General features: G+C 61.2%; 4 protein-coding genes and 1 long non-coding RNA gene across 14 annotated transcripts in view; 4 read left to right on the top strand and 1 right to left on the bottom strand.

Annotated features, from left to right (window-relative positions):
• FLYWCH1 (FLYWCH-type zinc finger 1) overlaps window positions 1-3,151 on the top strand; it is a 27,763-nt gene extending 24,612 nt beyond the window's left edge. For 7 of the 8 annotated variants that reach the window (XM_040635466.1, XM_040635465.1, XM_040635464.1 and 4 more), the window contains 2 exons: window positions 1,050-1,206; window positions 2,019-3,151. In XM_040635466.1, the coding sequence (XP_040491400.1) occupies window positions 1,050-1,091 (42 nt within the window). In that variant the 3' untranslated portion in view covers window positions 1,092-1,206; window positions 2,019-3,151. The remainder of the gene's footprint in view (window positions 1-1,049; window positions 1,207-2,018) is intronic. The other variant, XM_040635468.1, reaches the window with a different exon arrangement.
• A 5,629-nt stretch (window positions 3,152-8,780) lies between these two features.
• On the top strand, window positions 8,781-12,764 carry KREMEN2 (kringle containing transmembrane protein 2). Its single transcript, XM_040634447.1, has 9 exons — window positions 8,781-8,922; window positions 9,166-9,340; window positions 10,126-10,217; window positions 10,318-10,442; window positions 10,646-10,799; window positions 11,097-11,429; window positions 11,496-11,618; window positions 11,701-11,779; window positions 12,015-12,764. The coding sequence occupies exons 1-9, from the start codon at window positions 8,781-8,783 to the stop codon at window positions 12,223-12,225; spliced, it is 1,434 nt and encodes a 477-aa protein (XP_040490381.1). The 3' UTR covers window positions 12,226-12,764.
• A 1,046-nt stretch (window positions 12,765-13,810) lies between these two features.
• PAQR4 (progestin and adipoQ receptor family member 4) lies at window positions 13,811-17,083 on the top strand. Its single transcript, XM_040635461.1, has 3 exons — window positions 13,811-14,071; window positions 15,420-15,641; window positions 15,794-17,083. Exons 1-3 carry the CDS (start codon window positions 13,906-13,908, stop codon window positions 16,225-16,227), a joined length of 822 nt encoding a protein of 273 aa, XP_040491395.1. The 5' UTR covers window positions 13,811-13,905; the 3' UTR covers window positions 16,228-17,083.
• PKMYT1 (protein kinase, membrane associated tyrosine/threonine 1) overlaps window positions 17,071-22,102 on the bottom strand; it is a 9,970-nt gene continuing 4,938 nt past the window's right edge. The window contains exons 3-9 of one of the 3 annotated variants that reach the window (XM_040635458.1): window positions 20,872-21,382; window positions 19,552-20,045; window positions 18,760-18,866; window positions 18,449-18,621; window positions 18,206-18,363; window positions 17,423-17,521; window positions 17,071-17,338 (exon numbers count right to left, since the gene is read on the bottom strand). In XM_040635458.1, the coding sequence (XP_040491392.1) occupies window positions 17,227-17,338; window positions 17,423-17,521; window positions 18,206-18,363; window positions 18,449-18,621; window positions 18,760-18,866; window positions 19,552-20,045; window positions 20,872-21,222 (1,494 nt within the window). In that variant the 5' untranslated portion in view covers window positions 21,223-21,382 and the 3' untranslated portion in view covers window positions 17,071-17,226. The remainder of the gene's footprint in view (window positions 17,339-17,422; window positions 17,522-18,205; window positions 18,364-18,448; window positions 18,622-18,759; window positions 18,867-19,551; window positions 20,046-20,871; window positions 21,383-22,102) is intronic. The other 2 variants (XM_040635460.1, XM_040635459.1) reach the window with 2 other exon arrangements.
• LOC121103832 lies at window positions 17,567-20,013 on the top strand. The gene is made up of 3 exons (XR_005836123.1): window positions 17,567-18,102; window positions 19,579-19,754; window positions 19,872-20,013. It is a non-coding gene; the product is annotated as an uncharacterized LOC121103832 (long non-coding RNA).

Genomic DNA, 22,102 nt, shown 5'->3' with positions numbered 1-22,102 from the left:
GGGGGGGGGGGGCTCGCCCGACAGACTGAACTGGGCCCCGAAACAGCAAGGACTGAAATCACGCGAAGGACGGCGTGTGTGCGCAGCGGGTGAAGCAGAGATCAGCCGCGCGAAGGACGCACAGCCGCACAGCCGACTGAGGCGGCCCCGGCGCCGGCGGAAATGGTCCCCAGTGAGCAAGATGGCGGCGCGGCGCGTGAGGAGGCGCGGGCAGCAGCGCCGAAGGGACGAAGGGACGTTTGTAGCTGCGAAGACTTCCGTTAAAGCAGAACAAGGTCTCAAGTCAGCGACCGACACCCCGTGTGACGACACTAGGGAGACGACTAGGGAGAGAATGACGGAGCCATCCGAGAGCAGAGGACATGAGGAAGAACAGACATGAGTGATGAAGAGAAGAGAGAATGAACGAGACCAGAAGTTGGTTCTTTGTAAGGGATCGACAAAATTAGCAAACCTTTAACTACATCGCCCCCAAAATTGGTTTTTATTTCTTTATTATTTTAATTTTTTTCAAAATTAGTTTGTAAAGATAGGGAACACTCAGGGGCCCCCTGGCCGGCTCAGTCAGAGGAGCGTGCAACTCTTAATCTCGGGGTCGTGAGTTCGAGCCCCACATTGGGTGTAGAGATGACTTAAAAAAATAATATCGTTATTTATATTTTTTAAAGATTTTATTTAGGGGCACCTGGGTGGCTCAGTCGGTGAAGTGTCTGCCTTCAACTCAGGTCATGACCCATGGTCCTGGGATTGAGCCCCACATCTTGGGCTCCCTGCTCAGCAGGGAACCTGCTTCTCGCTCTGCCTCCTGCTCCCCCTGCTTGTGCTCTCTGTCTCTCGTTTTCTGTCAAATAAATAAATAGAATATTTTAAAAAGACATGGGGCTCAATCCCAGGACCCTGGATCATGACCTCAGCCAAAGGCAGATGCTTCACTGACTGAGCCACCTAGCCACCCCCCCAAATAAAATCTTTAAATAAGATAAAGATAGGGAAGACTCAAATTATTAAAATAAAGAATCAAAAATAGGGCATTACTGCCTACCCCACAGGAAAAACCACACACGCACAGAAGGGTCGTCAGGGAACACTGAGCAGCAGCATGCCAGGAAATCGGGTAACCGAGCTGAAGTGAAAACGTTCCTGGAAAGGCGAGCTACCAAGACTGATTCGGGAAGAAATAAGAAAATCTGAATAGACCTGTAACAGGTACAGACACCGAATTAGTCATTTTAAAACTTCCCACCAAGAAAGGCCCCAGGCCTGGATGGCATCCCTGGTGCCCTATACCAAACACTTAGCCAAGAACTAACACCAGCCCTTCACAAACTCTCCACGAAAGTGGAAAAGGACAGAGAGGACTTTTGGGGAGCGTGGAAACGTCCTCGAAGTGGTTGTGGGGATGGGCGCATGGCTGCGCATACACTGACCCTGTCGAGTCCCACACTGACGTGGCGAGCTGGGTGGCGTGGGAATGACAGCTCAGTAAAGCTGTCTAAAAAAAACAGGAGGGAAGCGACAGTGACGTTCTGAACACGCTCACACCACCCTGCCACTCTTGCTTTACTCTTTTCCTTAGAAGCCGGTGAGCACACGTAGCCCACGCACAAGGGGAGGGGAATTAGGCTCCTTCCCTCTGTCCCTTCCCACACTCCCCGTGGGACACCAAAGAATTGTGGACATTTTCCAAACCCATCACAGTAATAAACGAGAACTTTCCATTTCGCGACAAAGAATCTTAAGGCCACATGCAGATCCCAGCAACTTCTGGAGTGGGAGACGGGACCTCTCAGGAGTGTGGATTTCCTCCCAGGATATGCTAGTGTAGAAAGCCAGGCACCCCCAAAGTGCATGTTATGGGGCAACTTCCCCTTTTAATGGAAACGGTGTGATGTGTTTATGGGAACGTGTATGAAAACAGCCTAGCTGATGGTTATCTCTAAGGAAAGGGAAACCCTCTATATTGCCTACTTTTGCCATGTTTGGATTTTTATAACGAATATGTGTTTCTTTGTAATTAGGAAGGTGGAAGGTACAAAACAGGACAGTGAGTCCCAGTGAGGCCAACCTCCTCCCGACTCGAGCGGATGGACCCCGTGCGTTGCCAGCATCAAGGGCACTCCAAGCGTACCCAGGCCCCTGGCCTATCCTACCCGGTTAGATCTTGCTTCACAAAAACTCTCTTCCACTCTTCCAAAGCACTGGTGGCCTTCACGTTTCCTCAAGGGTCCCCCAGGAGCCATACTTTGATGATGTCTCCGAGCGGGCAAACAAGAGTGCCAGGAGCTGGCGGCCTGCAGGTGTGTGTGACCTAGGGCAAGGTCCTGGCCCACGAAAGAGCTGAAGCAGCGTCTTTCCACAAAGATGCCTCTTCTCTGCTCTGCTGCTCCGAGCCACAAACACCCATCCATTTTCAGAGTACGTGACTTTGCCAAGGATGGTCCAGTCTGGCGTGGGCACATTTGGAGAAGTTTCTGCTGCTTCCTGCTGAGCTGCCCTGCAGAGCTCCAGCCTCCCCACAGGTTTTCCAGACAGGTGCCAGGTGGACCTTTGTGCTCCTTGGCCACGTGCGGCTGGGCTGCAGCCATCCCTCGTGGTGGCAGACAGGCCAAAGCAGAGGCCTCACTACACATTCTGTCGGAGTTTCTCTCTTTGCTGTCCTCTGACTTAAACCCAGGGTCTGCAGTCCCCACAGCAGTGTCGTTCCTGGCAGCGGGAGCCAACCCGGATGTCCACGGGAAGCCGGCCTCGGACAGACCCTACTGGCCCACGATGTCTGGGTCCTGGATCGCCCACATTTATCTGACACAGGAGGAGAGGCAGGCCCGGATGGCAGTGGAGGCCCATCCCCTTCTCCCATCTGGTAGCATAACAGACGGCTGGCCTAGCAGGTCCGAGGAGAAGCAGGCTGACCTCGGCCAGGAGCTCCAGAGGCAGCTGCTTGCTAACTGGGCCACAGCCTCGACAGCGAGCTTCCTTGCGTTCATGCTGTAATCCGTGCTGTAATTGCAGAGGGAGCGCACGCCGCAGGCCCCCTCTCTCCTGCAAAGCTGGCCATGGAGCCTGCTGTCCAGCTATGGGACAGCGACAGCTTGGGACCCCACTGTCCCTCTGCTTATAGATTTCCCGCCAATAAACCCTGTTTTCTATCTCACCGTGTAGAACTGGTATGTGCGTCCACGTCCCCTGTGCAACAACGGTCGGCCACCACAAAGCCACTGCGCTGAGTCTCAGTGCCACGAGGTTGGGAACGATGGAGTTTGGTTGGGCACCCCCAGAAGAGACCCCCAGGCGGGAGGCAGTGCCCCTCACCTGGCCCCATGTCTGCTGGACCGCGAGCAGGTCGGCCTCCTCTGGAGCGGTTGCCGAGTGGTCTGCTCCCAGCCTGCAGGGGGCGCTGCGGCCCCTGCTCGCCACTGCCCTCATGTCGCTGAGAGGCCTTGATTCTCTGCTGCTGCCCCTCATTCTGAGCCCCCACTTTCTCATGAACTGGGGCAAGCTTAAAATGGAAATGGCTCCCCCAAGGACAGGGCAACCTAGACCCCCCAATGCAGACCCTGGCTCCCATCCCTGGCGAGCATGTGACCCATCATTTGACCCAGTTACCAGCTCTACGGGGCCGGAGCCTAGCAGCCTGGCCAGCTGTCACGAAGACGGCCCTACCTCCCAGGTAGCGGGCAGCTGTCCGGCAGAGAACCCTGTGCTGACGGCCGTCGGCAGTGGACACCCGACACGGGGGCTATGTCGTTGGCAGTGCTCTTGGCCATGAAGCACGCCACCCCGAGATGGGGAACTGCCCGCGGCCAAGGCCAAAGACACATCCCTGTGAACAGACAGGACACCCCAATCCCGCGTCCATCTTCGTGTCGCAAATACGCATGCCCACGGAAGGTGGCCGCTCCTAGAGGGAAGTCTGTGCCTCTACCCGCCGAGTCTCTGCGCAGCCCCATTGTGGAAGGGGCGCCTCGCACGGGCGTGGGTGCTCCAGAGAGAAGTGCTGAGTCCCGACAGCTGTTAGCAGAATCTGCTGGCTCTGCGGCCTCCCCAGCCGGCTCTCTGCAGGGACCGTGACTTCCTCAGTCCTACGTCCATGCCCCTCAGCGTGGCCGGGCTCCAGGATGCAGCACAAGGAGACTCACAGAGGGACGCAGGCTTCCCCTCCCTCCTGGACGTTCCTGCGGGCAAGCGCCGGTGTGCTCCTCATCTTCTCTGCTCCTGCTCTGACTTCAGAGGACAGACGGAGGGTCTGTGTTGCTTGGACCGAGGACGCCCACACGGACAGGAATTTTGACACCGCCGTCACCTTGGGTGGCCCCCTGGCTGCTCTGGCTCCAGAAGCTTCCTCCCATACATCCACTTCCTCCACCGTTGCAGGGCCACAGAGACATCCCCTGCCCTGTCCTGTCACAGAGCGAAGTGCACAGGGGCAGGTCCTCGGAAGCTGGCCCCTCCGTGGATGGAGACGGGTCAGCAGGGCAGGGCCCTCCTCCTTCCCTGCTCTGCTCTGCTGCTAGTTTCCCCCAATAAACCCGATTTTATGATGTCTACACCACACGGAGCCTCTGCCCCTTCCTGTGACAGTGAGCAACAGTTACGAAATCAGGTTTCAATTAAGAAATTCTTTAAAAAGTTCACTAGGGTTAACAAAAATATCAAAAAGGAGCTCAACTTTCAAAAATGGGGATCGGTGGCTGGCTATGGGAGTCCCAGCCCCCAGTTCCTGCCCCAGGGGGTAAGGTGAGCATCATTACAATGCTTCTCATGGCTCCGCTCCCCCTTGGCCCCCGCCCAGCCTCCGGTCCCCACATCCTTCCTGCAGGAAGGCGGCACCAGGGACCTCCTTGTGCCTGAAGCTGGCAGATGCTTCTCAGAGCTTGCTCGCACTCGGCACTGACCACCGTCTGCTGACCCCTCCCAAGGAGGGCTCCTCTCAGTCCTTGGCCTACCTCGCTGCAGCCTGTTCCCGCCTTCCTGGAGGGCTCCTCTGTCCCCACCGGCCTAAAAGCTGCACGGTTGGTGTTGTGGGGACTGGACCCCAGCCCTTCTCTGCCCAGCCGCTTGGAGGGTTCCCTGTTTGTCAGTCTGCAGCATTACCTCCGTGGCCTTGGCCCTGGGTAACCTGTGGGCGGGGCACAGGCAGCAACGGGGGTCATCCACCCACTGTCCTCCTCATGATGGAAAAAAATCACCGAAAGGGGAAGTAGAAAGGTGGTTCTGGGGGGCCGGGAGAGGGGAAGAGAATTACTGTTTGATGGGATAGACATTCAGCGTTGCACAATGATGCGAATATACTTAACACTATTGAAATGTTCACTTAAAAACGGCTAAGATGATAAACTTCATGTTAGGTGTTGTTTACCAGTGAAAAAAAGAAAAATGAGCAGATGCCAAGAGCCAGTGGTGCTTGCAATAAATCCCCCCCCCAAAAAAAAGACTCTGGCTTCTGGAGGGGTTGTAGAGGGTGAGAGTGGGGAGCTGGGCATGAGTTTGGAATGTGATTCGCCCAAGGAAGAGGTGGTAGTAGCCCAGACTAGGGAGGTGGCAGCAAGGATGGAAAAGGGACAAGAGATGAGATGGCACGAGCTGACATGTGTGTTCATGTGTAGAAGTCCTAACCCCCAGGACCAGAGTGTGATCCTGTTTGGAAATAGGTGATTGCAGATGTGATCAGTTAAATGAGGTCGTACTGACCTAGGGTGGGCACCTAAGCCAATATGACTGCTATCCTTATAGAAAAGGGAAATTTGGCCACAGACCCACACACACAGGGAGAATACCATGTGAAGTTGGAGCCAGACATCGAGGTGATGCTTCTACACCCGCGATGGCCAGCTAACCTCTGGAAGCTAGCGGAGAGGCACTGAACACATCCACGCTCACAGCTCTCAGAAGGAACACTCCCTGCTGACGGCTTCGTCTCGGGATTTCAGTCCCCCGTCTGTGGGACTCTGCTAGGACGTCCCAGGAAAGCAAAGGGGAGACAACGACTAGCCAGGCAGGAGGTGGGCCAGTTGGAGCTCAATTGTACCAGTTGTTGTAACAAGCAAGCCTCCAATCTCAGCAGCTTCGTAACACACGTTTATTTCGCACGCATCCCCACACTTCCAGTTGGTGGGCACCTTCTACCAGGTCACTCAGGAATCCAGCTCCTTCCACCCTTCCCAGGCCCTGGGCATCTTGCACATCTGTTTGGTGAAGGGAGGAGAGAGAGCCCTGGCAGGGACCTACCTGTGCGCTTTGCAAACCTGGAGACAGTATTAAATACAGGTTCCAATGAAGGTTCTGATGGAGGAGGTCTGGGGTGGAGCTTGAGAATCTGCACTTGTAACAAGCTCCTCGGTGATGCTGCTGCCGGTCTGGGCCCCCACTTTGAGTACCGAGAGGCATCACTCCTGCCCACACCCCACTGGCCTCAACTCGTGCCCACAGATAGATGCAAGGGGGGCAGGGAAATGAAGTTCAGCTATTTGCACAGGAGCTGGAGGAACCTGGATCAGTTAACACAGGGGAGGCCGGAGCAGGTAAGAGGGACCTAGCCCTCCCCCCACAGCAGTACTGTTTTTCTGGGGGGACCAAGAGGAAGTCCTGACTGAGACTGTGGGGCCCTTCAGCCTTCCTGAACTCCCTGTAAGTGACAGGGTGGGGGCCAAGGTCTTCTTTAGTTTGAGGCTCTGTGAGCCATCTGGGACCGGAGCTTGCCATGAAAACCCTGCCCCTCATCTCAGTGCCCCAGTCCTGGAACTAAGCATCCCTCCCCGTTATCCAATAGCTCCCCTGCAGGAGACTGAGCCCTTGGGGAAGGGGAGGCCAAAGTACAGCAGACTGGACGACAGCTCAGTCCACCCCTGCCAGGACAGGAGCCAGTCCCTACTCTGCTCTCCCTACTGACCCCTGTCCCTGTCCCCCACCTAGCCCTTCCCTGGGCAGTCTGTGACCATGGAGGTGACGCTCCCCACCCAGTGCCATCACAGAGGCCATGGCCCAGGCCTGCAGTCCCCAGAGGCTCCCTGTGGACCAGAGACTTGGGAGGACACATACAAGCCCCAGCAGCAACTGCCTCTCCAGAACCCCCCTACATGGGAGAAGGGGGCCAGGCGAAGGGTGGCCACCGGTTGTTGCCTGGATAGGGGGGCCTTAGACAGGTTGTCTGTGCTGGGCTAGCATGCGCAGGGGAGACTCCCAGTCCAGTGCTCAGCGGGGCCAGGAAACTGGGAGGTGAGCCCCCGCCAGCCTGGCCGCTGAGAGGGTTGCCCCAGGAGGTGACCCTGGTGTCCAGTTCGAGTTTCAACAAGCCCATCTCCTTTGAATGTTCACCCTGTGGGCTGCTCACCTGACTAGGATCCGAGAGCTTCATTACGAGGTACTAACTGCTAGGTCTCCGGTCCCATTGTCGCCACGCACATCTTGGCCTTTCTAGAATCCTTCCTGTACGCCCCCTATCTTATGGGCAGGGACAGGTCCGTCAGGGCTGGACAGCTTGGTGAGGGCCTGGGGAGAGGTGGGGAGGCTGGATTGAGGGGCAAGGGATCTGGGCGGGGCGGGGCCGCTGCGGGCCCGGGCTACCACCCATCTCCTCCCTGGCGCCCGCCCCCGCCCTCCCACGCACCTGCGCTGGCCTCCCCCCAAGCCCTGGGGGCAGCCGGCGGGCGGCGCTGGGAGATCAGAGGATTCGGAGGAGTCGGGCCCGGGGGAGGGGGCGGGGAATTTCCCCCCACGCCTGCCTGGGCCTGCTCCCCTCCCCCTCCCCCGCCAGGTTGGGGGTGGGGGGGCTCTGCTGGGGGAATTCCACTGCGCTGCGAGGGCTCCAGGGAGCCTGGGCTGGGGGTCCTACGGAAAGAAGGGGGAGGAGAGGAAGGGACAGGCTGGGACCAGGGGCGCAGCTGCCTTCCTCCCCAGACACCAGCTGCCCCTGCCTGTCCCGGATTGAACGTCCACCATTCCCGCCTGTCTCGCGGGCGCAGGGGCAGGGAGTGGCACTTCCTCCGTCAAACCAGAGGCGTTCGGTACTTGGGGACAGGGGCGTGAGGATCCGAAAGAGGGTGTGCATTTGGGCTTCCGACAATGAATGGGTGACAGCCTGGGAGTGCATGCGTGCGTTTGACATAAGGGTGCCTGTGAAAAGGAGACTCTGCGGTATTCCGGGGCGTGTGGCCTCGGGAGAGGGTCGTGTATCACCCCCCCTTAGGGTCCTGTTGTCCGCCAGCCTGGACTGTCCTCCTCCACACACCCCCTAGAACCTGCACGGACCTTGAGGGGGGGAGGGGAGGGGTGAAGCGTGCCGGGACACCGAGGGTCCCGGGGCAGTGTGTTTGGGGGGGGGGGTTGTTGGCGTGGGAGGCGTCTGGACCTGCTGCCTCCGCTCCAGTCTCGGGCGGGGCTTCCCGGCCTCGGGGGATGGGGTGGGGAGGGAGGGACTCAAGGGGGAGGGACCCACAGAGGGACGCGAGGGGGGCAGGAGCCACTGCGTTAGAGACCTGAGCGAAGGAGACTCAGAGAGCAAGGCGAAGCGGGAGGGGGCGGGCGTGGAAGCCAAGGCAAGACCCGGAGCACTGAGGGGCAGTGACGAACAACGCCCCTAGCCAGAGAACCCCGGGGATACCCCAGTGGGGACACAGGGGCAAAGAGACGCCTCCAGGGGTGAGAACCCTGGGAGGCAAATACCCGCGGGAGTGAGTTCACCGCCCCAGACGGAGAGCGCCGCCCAGAGTGGGACGAGAACAGACGGTCAGAGGACAACGCCCCCCAGGTCGCCTGGAAGACCCCGGAGCGACCCCGGGGGCGGCATGGACCGTGCGTGGGCCAGGGCAACCTCTCTTTGGTTGGGGGCGAAGGAGACACGGGCCCCGCAGGGCCTCCTCCTTCTCCTCCTCTTCCTCCCGCTGCTGCCGCCACGCGGGGCCTCCGCGGGGAGCCTGCACAGCCCAGGTGAGTCTTGGCCCAAGGACTGAGCCGCGGTCACCGCTCTCTCCTCTGCCTCCGCGCCTAGATCCCGGGTCCCGAGGCTGAGGAGGGGGCAGAGCAGGTGGCGGGAGCTGCTGAGCAGCCCCAGGGCCCCATAGGCGCCGGGGCCGCTGACTGGGGAGCCGGGTGGCAGTTGGAGGCGGGGGGTGGGGGGTGACGACGCGGGCGAAGGTCCGGACCTCCCCAGTCCCCGCGGTCTTCGTGCAGGCCTGTCCGAGTGCTTCCAGGTGAATGGCGCCGACTACCGCGGCCACCAGAACCGCACGGGGCCACGCGGAGCCGGCCGCCCGTGCCTCTTCTGGGACCAGACGCAGCAGCACAGCTACAGCAGCTCCAGCGACCCCCAGGGCCGCTGGGGGCTGGGCCCGCACAACTTCTGCCGGTGAGGGGCGGGGCCTGCGTTGGGGGCGGGGCTGTGCACGGCGCGGCCGGCGTTGGCCTAGGGCAGGGCCTCGCACTGGGTGGAACGGGGGTCGCGGCTGGGCAGATACAAAGTCCACCGGAGGGTCTGGGTGCGGAGCCTAGGCGAGGGACGAGGCCTAGCCCGTCCTGGGGGCGGGGCTGGACGCTCAGAACATTGTCGGACATGGAACCCTCCTTAAGTGCCCAAACTCTGCAGTCTCAGGTCAGGCCTGGGCATTCTAGGAGCTCGCGCGAGCAAGACCCTATCAGGCGGCGAGCCCTGGAGTGAGGGTCCGGGCCCTTGCCGTACAACTGATTTGAGGACCTCTACTCGTTGTGGAGGGATTCGGGGTTCAGAGCCACAACTGGTGTCTGGAGCTTAGCGGTAGGACACCTCAAAACTCAGGGCTCACCACGTTTGTTCTAAAGCAGGGTCCCAAGGCAAGGGAGGTGGCTGAGGCCCAAAGCAGGGTTGGGGACACACTACTGTTGGCCTCAAAATCCTCACGTATAAGGTCACGTCCTAGCAACAGCTGAAGCCCAATATACGCCCTCAGGGCCCCTTTAAGGACTCCCCACCGACCCCTCTGAAGTCGACATCCAGAAGCACGTGGGACAAACCAGAATTTGTGCGACAACGGAGAGGAACACACAAATAAGTTCTAACACACAGGGTGGCCATTTTGCGAATAGGCTGTGGGGTGGGGCCTGGGATTTGCAGCATTTGGGGTGGCGAGATCCGGACCACTTCTCCCCCACCGGCAGGAACCCGGACGGCGACGTGCAGCCGTGGTGCTACGTAGCCGAGACAGAGGAGGGCATCTACTGGCGCTACTGCGACATTCCCACGTGCCACAGTGAGTGGGCCTGGCCGGACACGGGTTGGGGCGCTGGGCTGCCTGGGTACAGTGCCCTTTTGGAGGCACCTGACAAAGCCTGACTCTGCTGCCCGCTCAGTGCCCGGATACCTGGGCTGCTTCGTGGATTCGGGGGCACCCCCCGCCCTCAGCGGGCCCAGCGGCACCTCAACGAAGCTCACGGTCCAGGTGTGCGTTCGCTTCTGCCGCATGAAGGGCTACCAGGTACTGCTCCCCACCTCCGGCCCAGAACCGTGACCCCTGAACTTGATCTCGGGACCCAAATCAACTCCCAACTCTGACGTCAAACCCTGGCGCTGATTTTGGAACCTCCAGCCCGATTCCCACTTGCGACCCAGACCCTAGGCTCCCACTACCCCGCCCCTGCCCCAACCACTACCTCTGGGTCACCCAGTCTGTGCTCCCAGCTGGCGGGCGTGGAGGCTGGCTACGCCTGCTTCTGTGGCTCTGAAAGCGACCTGGACCGGGGACGCCCGGCCCCAGCTACCGACTGTGACCAGATTTGCTTCGGCCACCCGGGCCAGCTGTGCGGCGGCGATGGGCGTCTGGGCATCTACGAAGGTGAGGAGTGAGTGGGGAAGAGAGGGCCTGGGGGAGCGGCGGAGTTTGAGTGAGACCCGGGAGCTTGAAGCCCTCATAGGGGGCGGGATCTGGGACGCGCAGAAGAGGGGACCCGGCAGATCTTGGGGGTCAAGGGCGGGGCCTGGGGTTGAAGGCGGGGCTTGAGGAGGGGACTCGCAGTCCTCGGAAGGAGTGGGACCCGGCTCAGGCGGCAGGGGGGCAGGTCTGGGGTCGGAGCCCCGCGGGGGAGGGGGTGGAGCCTGGCCGGGGTGTTCTGACAGCCGGCCCCGCCCACAGTGTCCGTGGGCTCCTGCCAGGGCAACTGGACCGCTCCTCAGGGCGTCGTCTACTCCCCGGACTTCCCGGACGAGTACGGGCCGGACCGGAACTGCAGCTGGGCGCTGAGCCCGCCGGGCGCCGCGCTGGAGCTCACCTTCCGCCTCTTCGAGCTGGCGGACCCGCGCGACCGGCTGGAGCTGCGCGACGCCGCCTCGGGCAGCCTGCTCAGCGTCTTCGACGGCGCCCGCCCGCCGCCGCCCGGGCCTCTGCGCTTGCGCGCCGCAGGGCTGCTGCTCACCTTCCGCAGCGACGCGCGCGGCCACGCGCAGGGGTTTGCGCTCACCTACCGCGGTGAGAGCCCGCCTGGTCGCCCCCCGCCCGCCGCCCCGCCGCTCTGCTTCACACTTCTCTCCGCAGGGCTGCAGGACGCCGCTGACGACCCGGCGCCCAAGGGCTCGGCCCAGACCCCCGCAGCGCCCCCCGACTGGGCCAACGTGAGCTGCAGCCCCCAGCCTGGGGCTCCGGAGGCCGCGATGCGGGGTGAGGCGGGCGTGCGAGGCGGGAGGGAGTCTGGGGAGCCTCCCCTTCCAGACCCCGTCCTCACAGCACCGTGCGCCCGCAGCCCGAGTCTTCTCGACGGTGACGGCCATCTCGGTGCTGCTGCTGCTGCTCCTGTCGCTGCTGCGTCTGCTTCGCCGACGGTGCGCCCCCTGGGGCAGGGCCTGAGGGCGGACGCCTCTGTGCCCCGGGCGGGTGTGGGGGGGAGCTGCTGGGAAGCTGGGGCCTCCAAGGGGAACGGGGCTAGGAGGAAATACTGGGTTCTTGAGGGCCGAGGCCTTGCGTCCACACAGGGAATCGCGCGTGGGATCGCAGGCGAAGCAGGATGCTGGAGGTAAGATCGGTTGGGGGTTCGGCTGACGTCTGCTCCCTCTCTAGGAGCTGTCTGCTGGCTCCGGGAAAAGGCCCCCCAGCGTTGGGGCCTTCCCAGGGCCCCGGGAGAAGCTGGGCTGTGTGGTACCGCCGGCCTCGAGGGGCGGCCCTGCCCTGCCCTCCCGGGGACCCTCAGGCTGAGGGTCTAGCCGCGAGTTACCGGCCCCTGAGCGCCTCCAGCCAGAGTTCCCTGCGCTCGCTCATCTCTGCTCTCTGACTCGGGACCCCCAGGGTCCACTGGACTCTCTGCCAGCGGGATGGACACCTGAGAGACTTCATGCCTCACTCCACATTGACCTTGCGCCCCTTTAAGGGCAACTCGGTCCCTGGTCATCCCGTGGAGGCCAGACATTGGACAGGAAGCATCTGATTCTATTATTGAGAACTTGGTCTGACCCTCAGGGTCCAGATGGTTGAGGCCAAAGAGCAAGAGGAATTCCAGCTTCCCTTCTTCATGAACCTTGATACGGGGTCTCTGATTTCAGGTTGCTTTGAGAGCCTCTTGGGGTGGTCCTGGACTGCTGCCCTAAGGGAAATGTGAAAGGTCAAGAAAAGTAGTCAAAAGACCAACCATAGACTTTGAATAAAGGACCTATTTTGGTACAGGGCTCTGCAAGTTCCTGCGTGATGAGAGGGTTTATGTTAATGAGGGTATCGGAGCCAAGCTTGGGTGTATCCATGCAAATTAAGGTCGGTCCCCGCAAGGAGTGATTTGGAGCCCCTTGGAATGCTGAAGACTGAGAAACTGCGGAGGCGAAAGGATGGGTGGGCGGGGTCCTGGAGAAGGGGAGGAGGAGGAAGCCGGTTGAGGGCGGGGTTAAGCCGGAGAAGGGAGGCATTCCTGGCCCCGCTTTAGGATGAACAAGGGCAGGGACCGATCTTTCCCCCTTGGCCTCCTGCCCTCTCTCTTCCTCTCCGTTTCCTGTCTTTTCTGGGCGGAATTGAAGGTGCCCCCAGTGGGCGATAACAGGGAGCGAGTTTGACCGAGCCCAGGCTATAAGGAGCCTGGCCTGAAGGGCATGGCATCGCCCGAGGGTGCTGGGCGCGTGACACACCTGTAGAGGCCTGAGCATCTCAGCGTGGCTTGCTGCGCTCCGGCTGAGTCGGGAGGGTGGAGAGATCACCCCTGGAGTAGGGAAGCGCCGGGTCTAGACCTTACGGTCCCAAGGTCCGGAGCCGGTAGCACCTTGGACAGAGCCCGGGTGAGGGGTGGGGCGGGGTGGCGAGAAGGGTGAGTGCCCAAGGGTGCATAGACCTGGGGGGTCGCGCGGAAAGCCCGGACGCGCAAGGCAGACTCAAGGCTCCGGGGCCTCTCCAGCAGAGCCACCGGGACCCAGAACGTTGGATCCCTCGCCCACAGCTACCCCATGCAAATGAGGCTGGGACCGCATCATTATGCTAATCAAGCCAAAGTCTGGGCGGACGTGGGCGGGGCCTCCCCAGCCTGCCGCGCCCATTGGCCCTCTCAAGGCCGACGTCACGAGCACCGCGCGCGAAACGTTGGCGGGATGGCGGGGGCGAGCAGCTGGGGCGGAGTCTGGCGTCCCCACCAGCGTCCGGCCGCACCCGTCCTCCGGGCCGAGAGGAGACGGCCTGCCGCCACCGCTGCCGCCGCCGCCGCCGCGACCTCTCCCTGCGGCGTGCCTGCCCCGCCAGGGCCGGCCGCACTGCGCTCGGGCGCCCCGCGCGTCCCCAGCCTCCACCCCGGCGTGGGGGCGCCGGGCCCGCGCGTGCGCAGCGCAGGAGGGGGCGCGGGCCGGGACCCCCGGCCGGCGCGTGCGCGGACAGAGCACTGGGCGGCGGGCGGGCGCCGGGATGAGTCTCCGCGCGCTGTGGCAGCACTGAGGAGGAGGCCGGGGCCCGAGGGGAGCGCGGACCGCCCGCGCCGGGCTGGGCCATGGCATTCCTGGCCGGGCCGCGCCTGCTGGACTGGGCCAGCTCGCCACCGCACCTGCAGTTCAACAAGTTCGTGCTGACGGGCTATCGGCCGGCCAGCAGCGGCTCGGGCTGTCTGCGCAGCCTCTTCTACCTGCACAACGAGCTGGGCAACATCTACACGCACGGTGAGCCGCGCCCCGCATCCCACACCCGCGGCAGCCCTGCCCGAGCCTGGCCGGGGGCCGGAAGGCCGGCGAGCACCCCAGTACTCTGGTCCTGGGTTGTTTGGGCCCTGGCACGGCTTGGAGCCGTGGTGACAAAGCTGCCATTGTCCCGGACGGAACTGTCCTTCCGCTCCCCGGGCGGGGCCCCAGGGCAGGCGAGGGAAGCAGAGTAGGGGACCAAGTCCGCTTAATCCCTCTGAGCCCCAGGGAGGAGTCTGGTGTCCGTCCCCCTTCATAATCCCTGCGTCTGGGGCACCCTCCCCTGCCAGCGCTCGTCCAGTAGATGGGTGCTGACTTCAACTACGAGGGGCCCCGGGAAAGAAGCCAGGCCCCAGCCCCTCCCCGTGCAGCTGTCCTGCCACCCTCGTCCGGAGCAACCCCGCCGCGAGGCTCCGCCTGGTGGCCGCTCCTTCCTCCCCCCCAACGGGCGCTCGGCCCCTCCTCCGCGGCCCTGCTCTGCTGACACAGCCCTGCCCGTCCTTGGGCTGCCCGGGGCCAGGAGAGGGGACTGAGCAGGCAGGGCCCAACCTTGGTACCTGCCTCACTGGGGGACTATGGCCTGGCCAGACCTTGCCCAGTGTGCAGCCAGCAGCCTCAGTCTGCTGTGCCTGCCTTTGACCCTGTGAGGGCAGTGCCAGAGTGCCCAGGGGACAGGGGAGAAATCGCCCTGGTTGGGGCTGAGAGGAATGGAGCTCAGGAAAAGCTGCCTGGGGAGATGGAACAAGCTCCTTCAGCCCCTCTCCCCTGCCTGACTTTGCCCCTTTCTGGAAGTCAAAAAGACCCAAAGCCTCTTTGTGTCTGGTCACTTAAATAGAGAACACAGGGGTTGAGAGAAGCAAGCTAAGTGACCAGGGGATCTGGTATCATCGCCCACACAGCCTATTCAGAATTCAGCATGAGGTCACGCCTCCTTCTGGCTTCTGCTGACACACCAGGTTTGGGGGACTGGGGCCCCCTGCTTTCTGGGGAGGTAATGTGGCTGCGGGGATGAGAGCAGCATGAGAGTTAAGGCTGCTTCCATGGCCTACCTGCTGGTGTCACCTGGGGCACTCACTCGGTTTCTTTAACTGAAAGGGCAGATAACGGTCTCTACTTCCAGAAACTCTTTTGTGAGCTCTGCTGTCACTGAAGTCACTGAAGGCACAGGGCCTGCCTCTGTCAGAGGCCCGGCCGCTAGTGTGCTAAGAGCGTTGTCAAGACCTCTGTTGCCTCATCCCTCCTGTATTATCTCTAGACTGTGGACTCCCTGAGGACATGACTTGTCCTCTGCGCTCAAGCCGTGTGATGGGTAATTGTCTCCCTCCCCCAGGGCTGGCCTTGCTGGGCTTCCTGGTGCTGCTGCCGATGACCATGCCCTGGGGTCAGCTGGGCAAGGATCGCTGGCTGGGGGGTACGCACTGTGTGGCCTGCCTGGCGCCCCCCGCAGGCTCCGTGCTCTATCACCTCTTCATGTGCCACCAAGGGGGAAGCCCTGTGTATACTCGACTCCTTGCCCTGGATATGTGTGGGGTCTGCCTTGTCAACACCCTCGGTGAGCCAAGGGATGGGGTGGGTGGTCTTGAAGGATGGGAGCTGGGGGCACAACCAGGGAGGAGGCGGCAGGGGTCCCTCACACAAACCCTGGATATAAAGGGCAGGCAGTTCGCCAGACTGATGTGCCTTCTCCTGCCTCTCTCTGTGTAGGAGCTCTGCCCATCATCCACTGCACCCTGGCCTGTAGGCCCTGGCTGCGTCCGGCTGCCCTGGTGGGCTACACCGTGCTGTCAGGTGTGGCTGGCTGGAGGGCTCTCACTGCTCCCTCCACCAGCGCCCGGCTCCGTGCCTTCGGTTGGCAGGCCGCTGCCCGCCTCCTGGTGTTTGGGGCCCGAGGAGTGGGCCTGGGCTCCGGGGCTCCAGGCTCCCTGCCCTGCTACCTGCGCATGGATGCACTGGCACTGCTTGGGGGACTGGTGAACGTGGCCCGCCTGCCGGAGCGCTGGGGACCCGGCCGCTTTGACTACTGGGGCAACTCCCACCAGATCATGCATCTGCTCAGCGTGGGCTCCATCCTCCAGCTGCACGCTGGCGTCGTGCCAGACCTGCTCTGGGCCGCCCACCACGCCTGCCCCCCAGACTGAGCCATGCTGCCCGCCAGGCCGGCCTCTCTACAGGCTTCTAGGACCAACAATACCATGCTTCTCCTTCTGCTGGTCTTCAAGGGGCCGACTGCCTGGATGCTTCCAGCAAACGAGACTTCCCAGCTGGGAGCCCTCGTCTGTTCGTCCATTCTTCCCTGTGGACTAACCTCTTCTGCTCACACCTGGAGCTCTGGCTGTCCCTCCCGGCCGCCTTCCTTCAGGGTACTGTCCACGTAGGCTAGAAGGAAACCTTTCCTTCTTAGGCCTCAGTTTATCCTCTGTGACCTATGAGGGTATGGCCAGAGGGACTCCAGGGTCATGTCTGGCTCTGGCAGTTGGAATCCCACCAGCCGAGAGCCATGAGCCCATCCTGCCCCAGGTACCTCATGGGTGCCTTGCCCAGCCTTTAGCCCGTATTTCCTGACCTCTTTCTGCTCTGCATGCCAGCCCTCCCTGCAGCCTGAGGCTCACCCACCCCTTCTCCCTTCTGTCCAGAGACTGTGGAGTGAGGGGTTTGGGCAACAGGACTAGTCTCTTATCCCAGGACCAAGGGGTAGGAGGGCGGCTGCAGCTGCTATTTCCAGACAGCTAGCACAGAGACATAAAGAGCTGAGTGGCCCGGGGCCCCTGGGCTGAGGGCCCCCTCCACTTTGAGTGCCGTGCTCTGATGGCTCGACCTACACAGTGGGTACGCGCCTGCTCAGGAAATCTCTGCTCCACACAGCGCATGGCTCCTACCTCCAGTCAGCTGGCCTGGAGCCCTGCATCAGGGCTCAGCCTCAGCCCACCCCGGGGCTGCAGACCCTGGGCAACATCAATAAAAAGGGCAGGAAGCGCTGTGTTGCCACACAAGCAAGCTTGGGTGCTCCCAAGATTCAAATACCTTTTATTAGACATGGGTAGGCAGGAGGTACCCCTGGAGTTCCCAGAGGGACCCCAGCCTCCAGGAGGATTGGGGAGTGGCTAAAAGGTTAAAAGCACCAAGGCTGGCCTGTAGACTCAGGTTGGGCCCAGTGAGTCCTCAAACAGGCTGAGGAGGTTCCGAGGTTCAAAGGAGGGGAAGGAACCCCGAGGGGGCTCAGAGTCAATGTCACTGAGGTCCAGGGCATCCCTGGGGAGGGGGGGGAGAGACAAATGACACTCAGGATCTGAAAGCCACTACCTCCCAACCCCCCTGGACTCTGGGCCTGCTCACCTCAGTGAGTACCTGTTCCGGGGGGCAGGGGAGCCATTGCGGGGGGTGGAGGTGTTCCCGGCAGCCCTGGCCAGGACGGCCTCCGGAGAGAGTGAGAGCCTGCGCAGGGTGGGCCAGACAAGTAAGCAATGGGGAACAGCAAAATGCGGTGCCCTTTGAGAGAAGCACTTTCACAACTTTGAAAGGCCATCTGACCACACTCAAAGGCCACCTCCATTCTGTCTCAGAACACATGGGTTAGGACAGCTAGCTTTGTAGTGAACTTGTGGAAATGAAGCTTTTTTGGTACTTCCTGTCTATATGAAGTGTCCTGGTGGCAAGGGGTGACATTTCCGTAAGGAAGGGGTTAATGGTGTGATTCCTCCTGAGGCCTGTGCCCCAAGCATGTGGTTTTCTTTTGCAGCAGTTTCTTAATTACAGCCCCTCACTTGGCCACCAGGAGTTTCCCAGGGCCCAGCTCCCCGGTGCCTCATCTCTGGGCCCTGGCAGCCGCTGCTGTGTGAGGGCTATGGCCCTCACACTGCTCCCTCGGGTGGCAGTGCCCGAAGCCTGAAGTTGCTGGTTCTGCTCTGCTCTGCTCGTTCCCTGCACCGAGCTTGGAAGAGACAGCTGCATTCAAGCTAGGCCAGGCTGCACCCCCACTGGCCTTGGTTCCCTTCCCAGGGCCTGATGGGGGCCAGGTTTGTGGGAGGGGTCCTGTTCAACTCTAATCCTCTTGGGTCTGGGCCTGGCTATCCTGACCGCCCCTTTGCCCCTCCCCCAGCGCTCTCAGCTCTCACCCACCCTGTGCTGTCATCATCCCAGCTGCTGGAGAGGCTGCTGTCCAGGAGAAGGCTGCAGGGTGGGGAGCCAGGTGGGGTGGCTGGTGGGCTCGGGGGCTGCAGCCAGCTCGCAGGGTGAGCTAGTCCGTGCCAGAACCAGCACAGCAAGGAAAGCAGGGCCTGTGGGGACAGGGACAAGGGAGGCAGGTCAGACCATGGGGCTGGGGAGCAGGGCGGGGCACCCTGCCACCATCACCCAACTTACCTGCCACAGGGCCCACCCTCGACTGAGGACGTCGGCAGCCATATACCACAGAACGCTCCAGGGCCGAGGCTGCCTGAGCATGGGCAGGGCCAGCAGGGCCGAGGCTGTGGCCCGCAGCTTGGGGTCAGGTTCCAGCATCATGGTGAGAACAGAACGCAGCTCAGAAGACAGGCCTGTCCACAGGGCACGGCCATGTCAGGGGTGACTGTGGACTGTGAGCCCAGTGGTCCCCCACTGCCAGCCATTTCCTCCCACACAAGCCTGCCCTCCCTGAGGCAGCATGTTCCTGTCCATGCTTGCCCTCCACTTACCAGCAGTAAACTCAGGGGGCAGATAGCCTTGGCGAAGCTGCTGCCAGCCCTCCCCACCATGGGGTAGCTCCATGTTGCATGCCACTTCCAGGATGGTGAGACCCAGACTGGGAAGGATAGGGGTGGTGACAGAAGAGGGGCAAGGTTGGCCTTGGGACACAGACCCCAGAGCTCCAGACTGCCCAAGAGGGTGGGAAAGGGCTGCTGTCTTCTGCCACGAGCCAGACACGTGGGGTGGGGGGCTTGGGGTTCCTGAGGAGGCCCCAACAGGGCCAGTGATGGGACCGTGTCATGGAGCATGGACCCCAGGTACAGCACAGCCTATACAACCTAGTGAGTCCTGGCACCCCTCACTGGACAGGCACTATGGTTACTAACATTACTATCCTCGTTCTGTCGATAAGGCTGGATATGGCTGTTCAAGGCAGAACAGTGGTTACTAGCATGGACAATGGAACCCAGTGCCTGGTCCAGTCCCAGCCTCACCACTTGCTAACTGGACTTTGGGCAAGTCCCTTAACCCCACTGTGTCTATTGCCTGTAAATGGAGTCATCATCCCCCCTGTGGGGGTGTGGTGAGGAAACGGGTAACGTAGCTCTGGAGGGTTCACTGTTTAGACAGCCTGACTGCAAAACCCGCTTAACTACAGGGCAGGCCTCCGCCCCTTTAGGATAGGGCGTCCAGCCCAAGGCCAAGTCTTCCTGACTTTGGGCTAGGGTGGTGTTTCCCTCCCTCTGCTAACTGTACCCCGCCCCTGCCCGCCGAAGAGCCTCCCACATCCCAGCCCTCACCTGAACACGTCCGCCGCTGTCCCATAGGAGCCCTGCAGCAGCTCAGGGGCCATGTACCGGGGGTCTCCTTCCTGCGCCTCACCAGCTCCGGACGTACCCAGCTCAACCAGCAGCCCAAAGTCACCCAGCTTGCAACGGCCCCGGGGCCCCAGGAAGATGTTGGCAGGCTTGACGTCAAGGTGGACCAGGCCTTGGCCGTGGAGGTGAGCCAGGGCAAGCAGGGTATCCCGCAGGTAGCCCCAGACCTGGGCCTCGGGCAGGCCGGTGCCCCAGGCCTCACAGTGCTGCTGCAGGCTGGGCCCACACAGCTCTGTCTGCAGGTACAGGATGCCGCCCTCCTCCCAGGCTTGCTCCAGCCGCACACAGCGCGGGTGCTGCCCCACCTTCTCGTGGCCGCCGACCTCAGCCAGCTTGCGGGCCCGGTCCTTGGGGCCCCGGAATGGTGACATAGAGCGCTTTATTGCATAGAGCCGGCCGTCTTCCTTAGAGCGCACCTGGAAGGGAGGTGGTGCCCGCAGGTGGGATGGGAGGTGGCACAACCACTTAGGAGGGCTGTCTGGCAGATTCTGTTACGACTGTACGTGTGTGGAAGTTGTAGCACGGCATCTACCTTAGAGACACCTGCACATGTGCAATAGCAAAGTGGCTAAACCACTCTAAGAGCTCTGAGTCTTGACCAGAAGGGTCTCCGTGGCACGTTGTTCTATGAAGAAAGCTGGCTACAGAACCATGTGGGCAGAATGACCTGCTGTGTAGAATATAAAGTGAGTTTGTCTTTGTATGGTCAACTCTGGAGTTGTATAGAGAAAGGTCTGGAAGGAAGGACACCCACCTGAGAAACATAGTAGTTTCCTCTGGGAAGAACTGGTCTAGGGGCCAATGTTGTTTGTACTTTTTAACAACAAAATTGTCTCTGTGTAGTACTTGTATAAGGAGAATTACCATTTTAAAGGAAATATAAATGATTGGAAATATATTTTAAGAAAAAACAAAGTGGTATGGAGGGTGTAGCCTGAGTGCCTGCTGGCCTGAGGTGACAGGGGAGGGCGTGCACTGCACAGAGGGTGGGAGCTGGCTGCAGGGCAGGAGAAAAGGCATCTGGGAGTGACTGTACGGCGTGCCAGGCTCTGGACAAGGGGAGTGTGTGTACTGAGGGGCCTGAGTTGGGGGAAGGAGAAAGCAGTCAAATCAGGCACTGAGGAAGGGAGCCTGTCAAGCCATGGAAGCAGGCTGCCCAGGACACAGTCCCATCCAGGCAGGGGAGGGAGGCGGGGCAGGGGGGCTCCCCCAGCAGGCCCAGGGACTCGTCACCCCACTCACCTTGAAGACCTCTCCATAGGAGCCGTGGCCCAGGCGGCCAAGCCTCTGGAAACTCTGTTGGAAAAAGGACTCCGGCCGGCTGGGGTCATATGAGGGGCTCTGCAGGGTCTCAGAGGCTTTGCCTCGGAATGACACCCTCCGGGGCTGAGGCTGGTGCCAGCCCGGGGTCCGAGGAGGGAAGAGGCGGCTGATGGGAATGCTGCCCTTGGCAGGAGGCCGGGGTGGAAGGCTCCGACTGAGCCCCCCAGGCCTCTTGAGGGAGAAGCCAGGTTCTGCATGGCGGAAGTAGGCTGGGACTGGGACAGGGGTACCACTCAGAGGTGGAGGGGTGCCCTCCGTGGGCACAGGCATGGCCAGCACAGGAGGCCCTGAGGTGCACAGTACAGAGCAGTGTGTCCACTCAAACAGTGCCTGGTCCTGTGGCCCCAAACAGGCTTCGGAAGAGAGCCACGTCCACTCCGCACACACGTTCTACTTTAAACATGGAGGCCACAGGGACACCGAGCACCTGCTGGGAGAAGGCAGAGAACAAATACATATATGCCTGCACACAGTCGTGTGTACCCTGGAGGTCATAAAAACATAAACTGAAAAACCCACGGCCGTGTCCTAGAGACTTGCACAGTCCAGCAGAGGTTAGGCTGAGACGGGTTCTGGAGCCGGATTGCTGGCATGTATATCCCTGCCACATCACAACCAGCTGTTTGGCCTTAAAATATACACCTTCTTCCAAAAATGTAAGGTGGAATTATTAACACAGGCCCACCATCTCTTATCTCCAATTCAAAAGTAAAAACAAAGGTCTGAAGTCAAGTTTCTTTCCTGACTTCTCCTAGCTTCGGGGCTAAAACTCATTTCGTGGGCCCCCACTTCCAACTTTGTGTTGCAGAGGCTGAGTTCCAGGCAGGTGCAGCAGAGAGGCCAGGGGGTCCCTCTTCCATCGGCCCTGCTCACAGGACAAAAGCTCTACCTCAGGGCCAGGAGCTGGGAACAGGGAGGCCAGACCGCTCCAGGCCCAGCTCATGTGCGGGAAGGAAGCTCCCCCGTGGGAAAGGGGAGCAGAGAAGGCCAGAGGCTACTGTCCCCACCCTAAGGCACCAGGGTCACCCAGAGACGGGCACCACTGTCCCTGCCCTCAGCTCCAGAGCTGCGGCCCAGGGATTCTGCCTATGAGAAGCAGGCAATGAAACAGAAAGGTCTGAAGCTCTCCTTGCGGGGGGGGGGGGGGGGG

The sequence above is a fragment of the Ursus maritimus genome, unplaced genomic scaffold (assembly GCF_017311325.1).
Source record: "Ursus maritimus isolate PB19 unplaced genomic scaffold, ASM1731132v1 scaffold_2, whole genome shotgun sequence".
NCBI lineage: Eukaryota > Metazoa > Chordata > Mammalia > Carnivora > Ursidae > Ursus > Ursus maritimus.
Note: the sequence above shows the minus strand (reverse complement) of the source record. Positions and strands in the feature narration are given on the sequence as shown.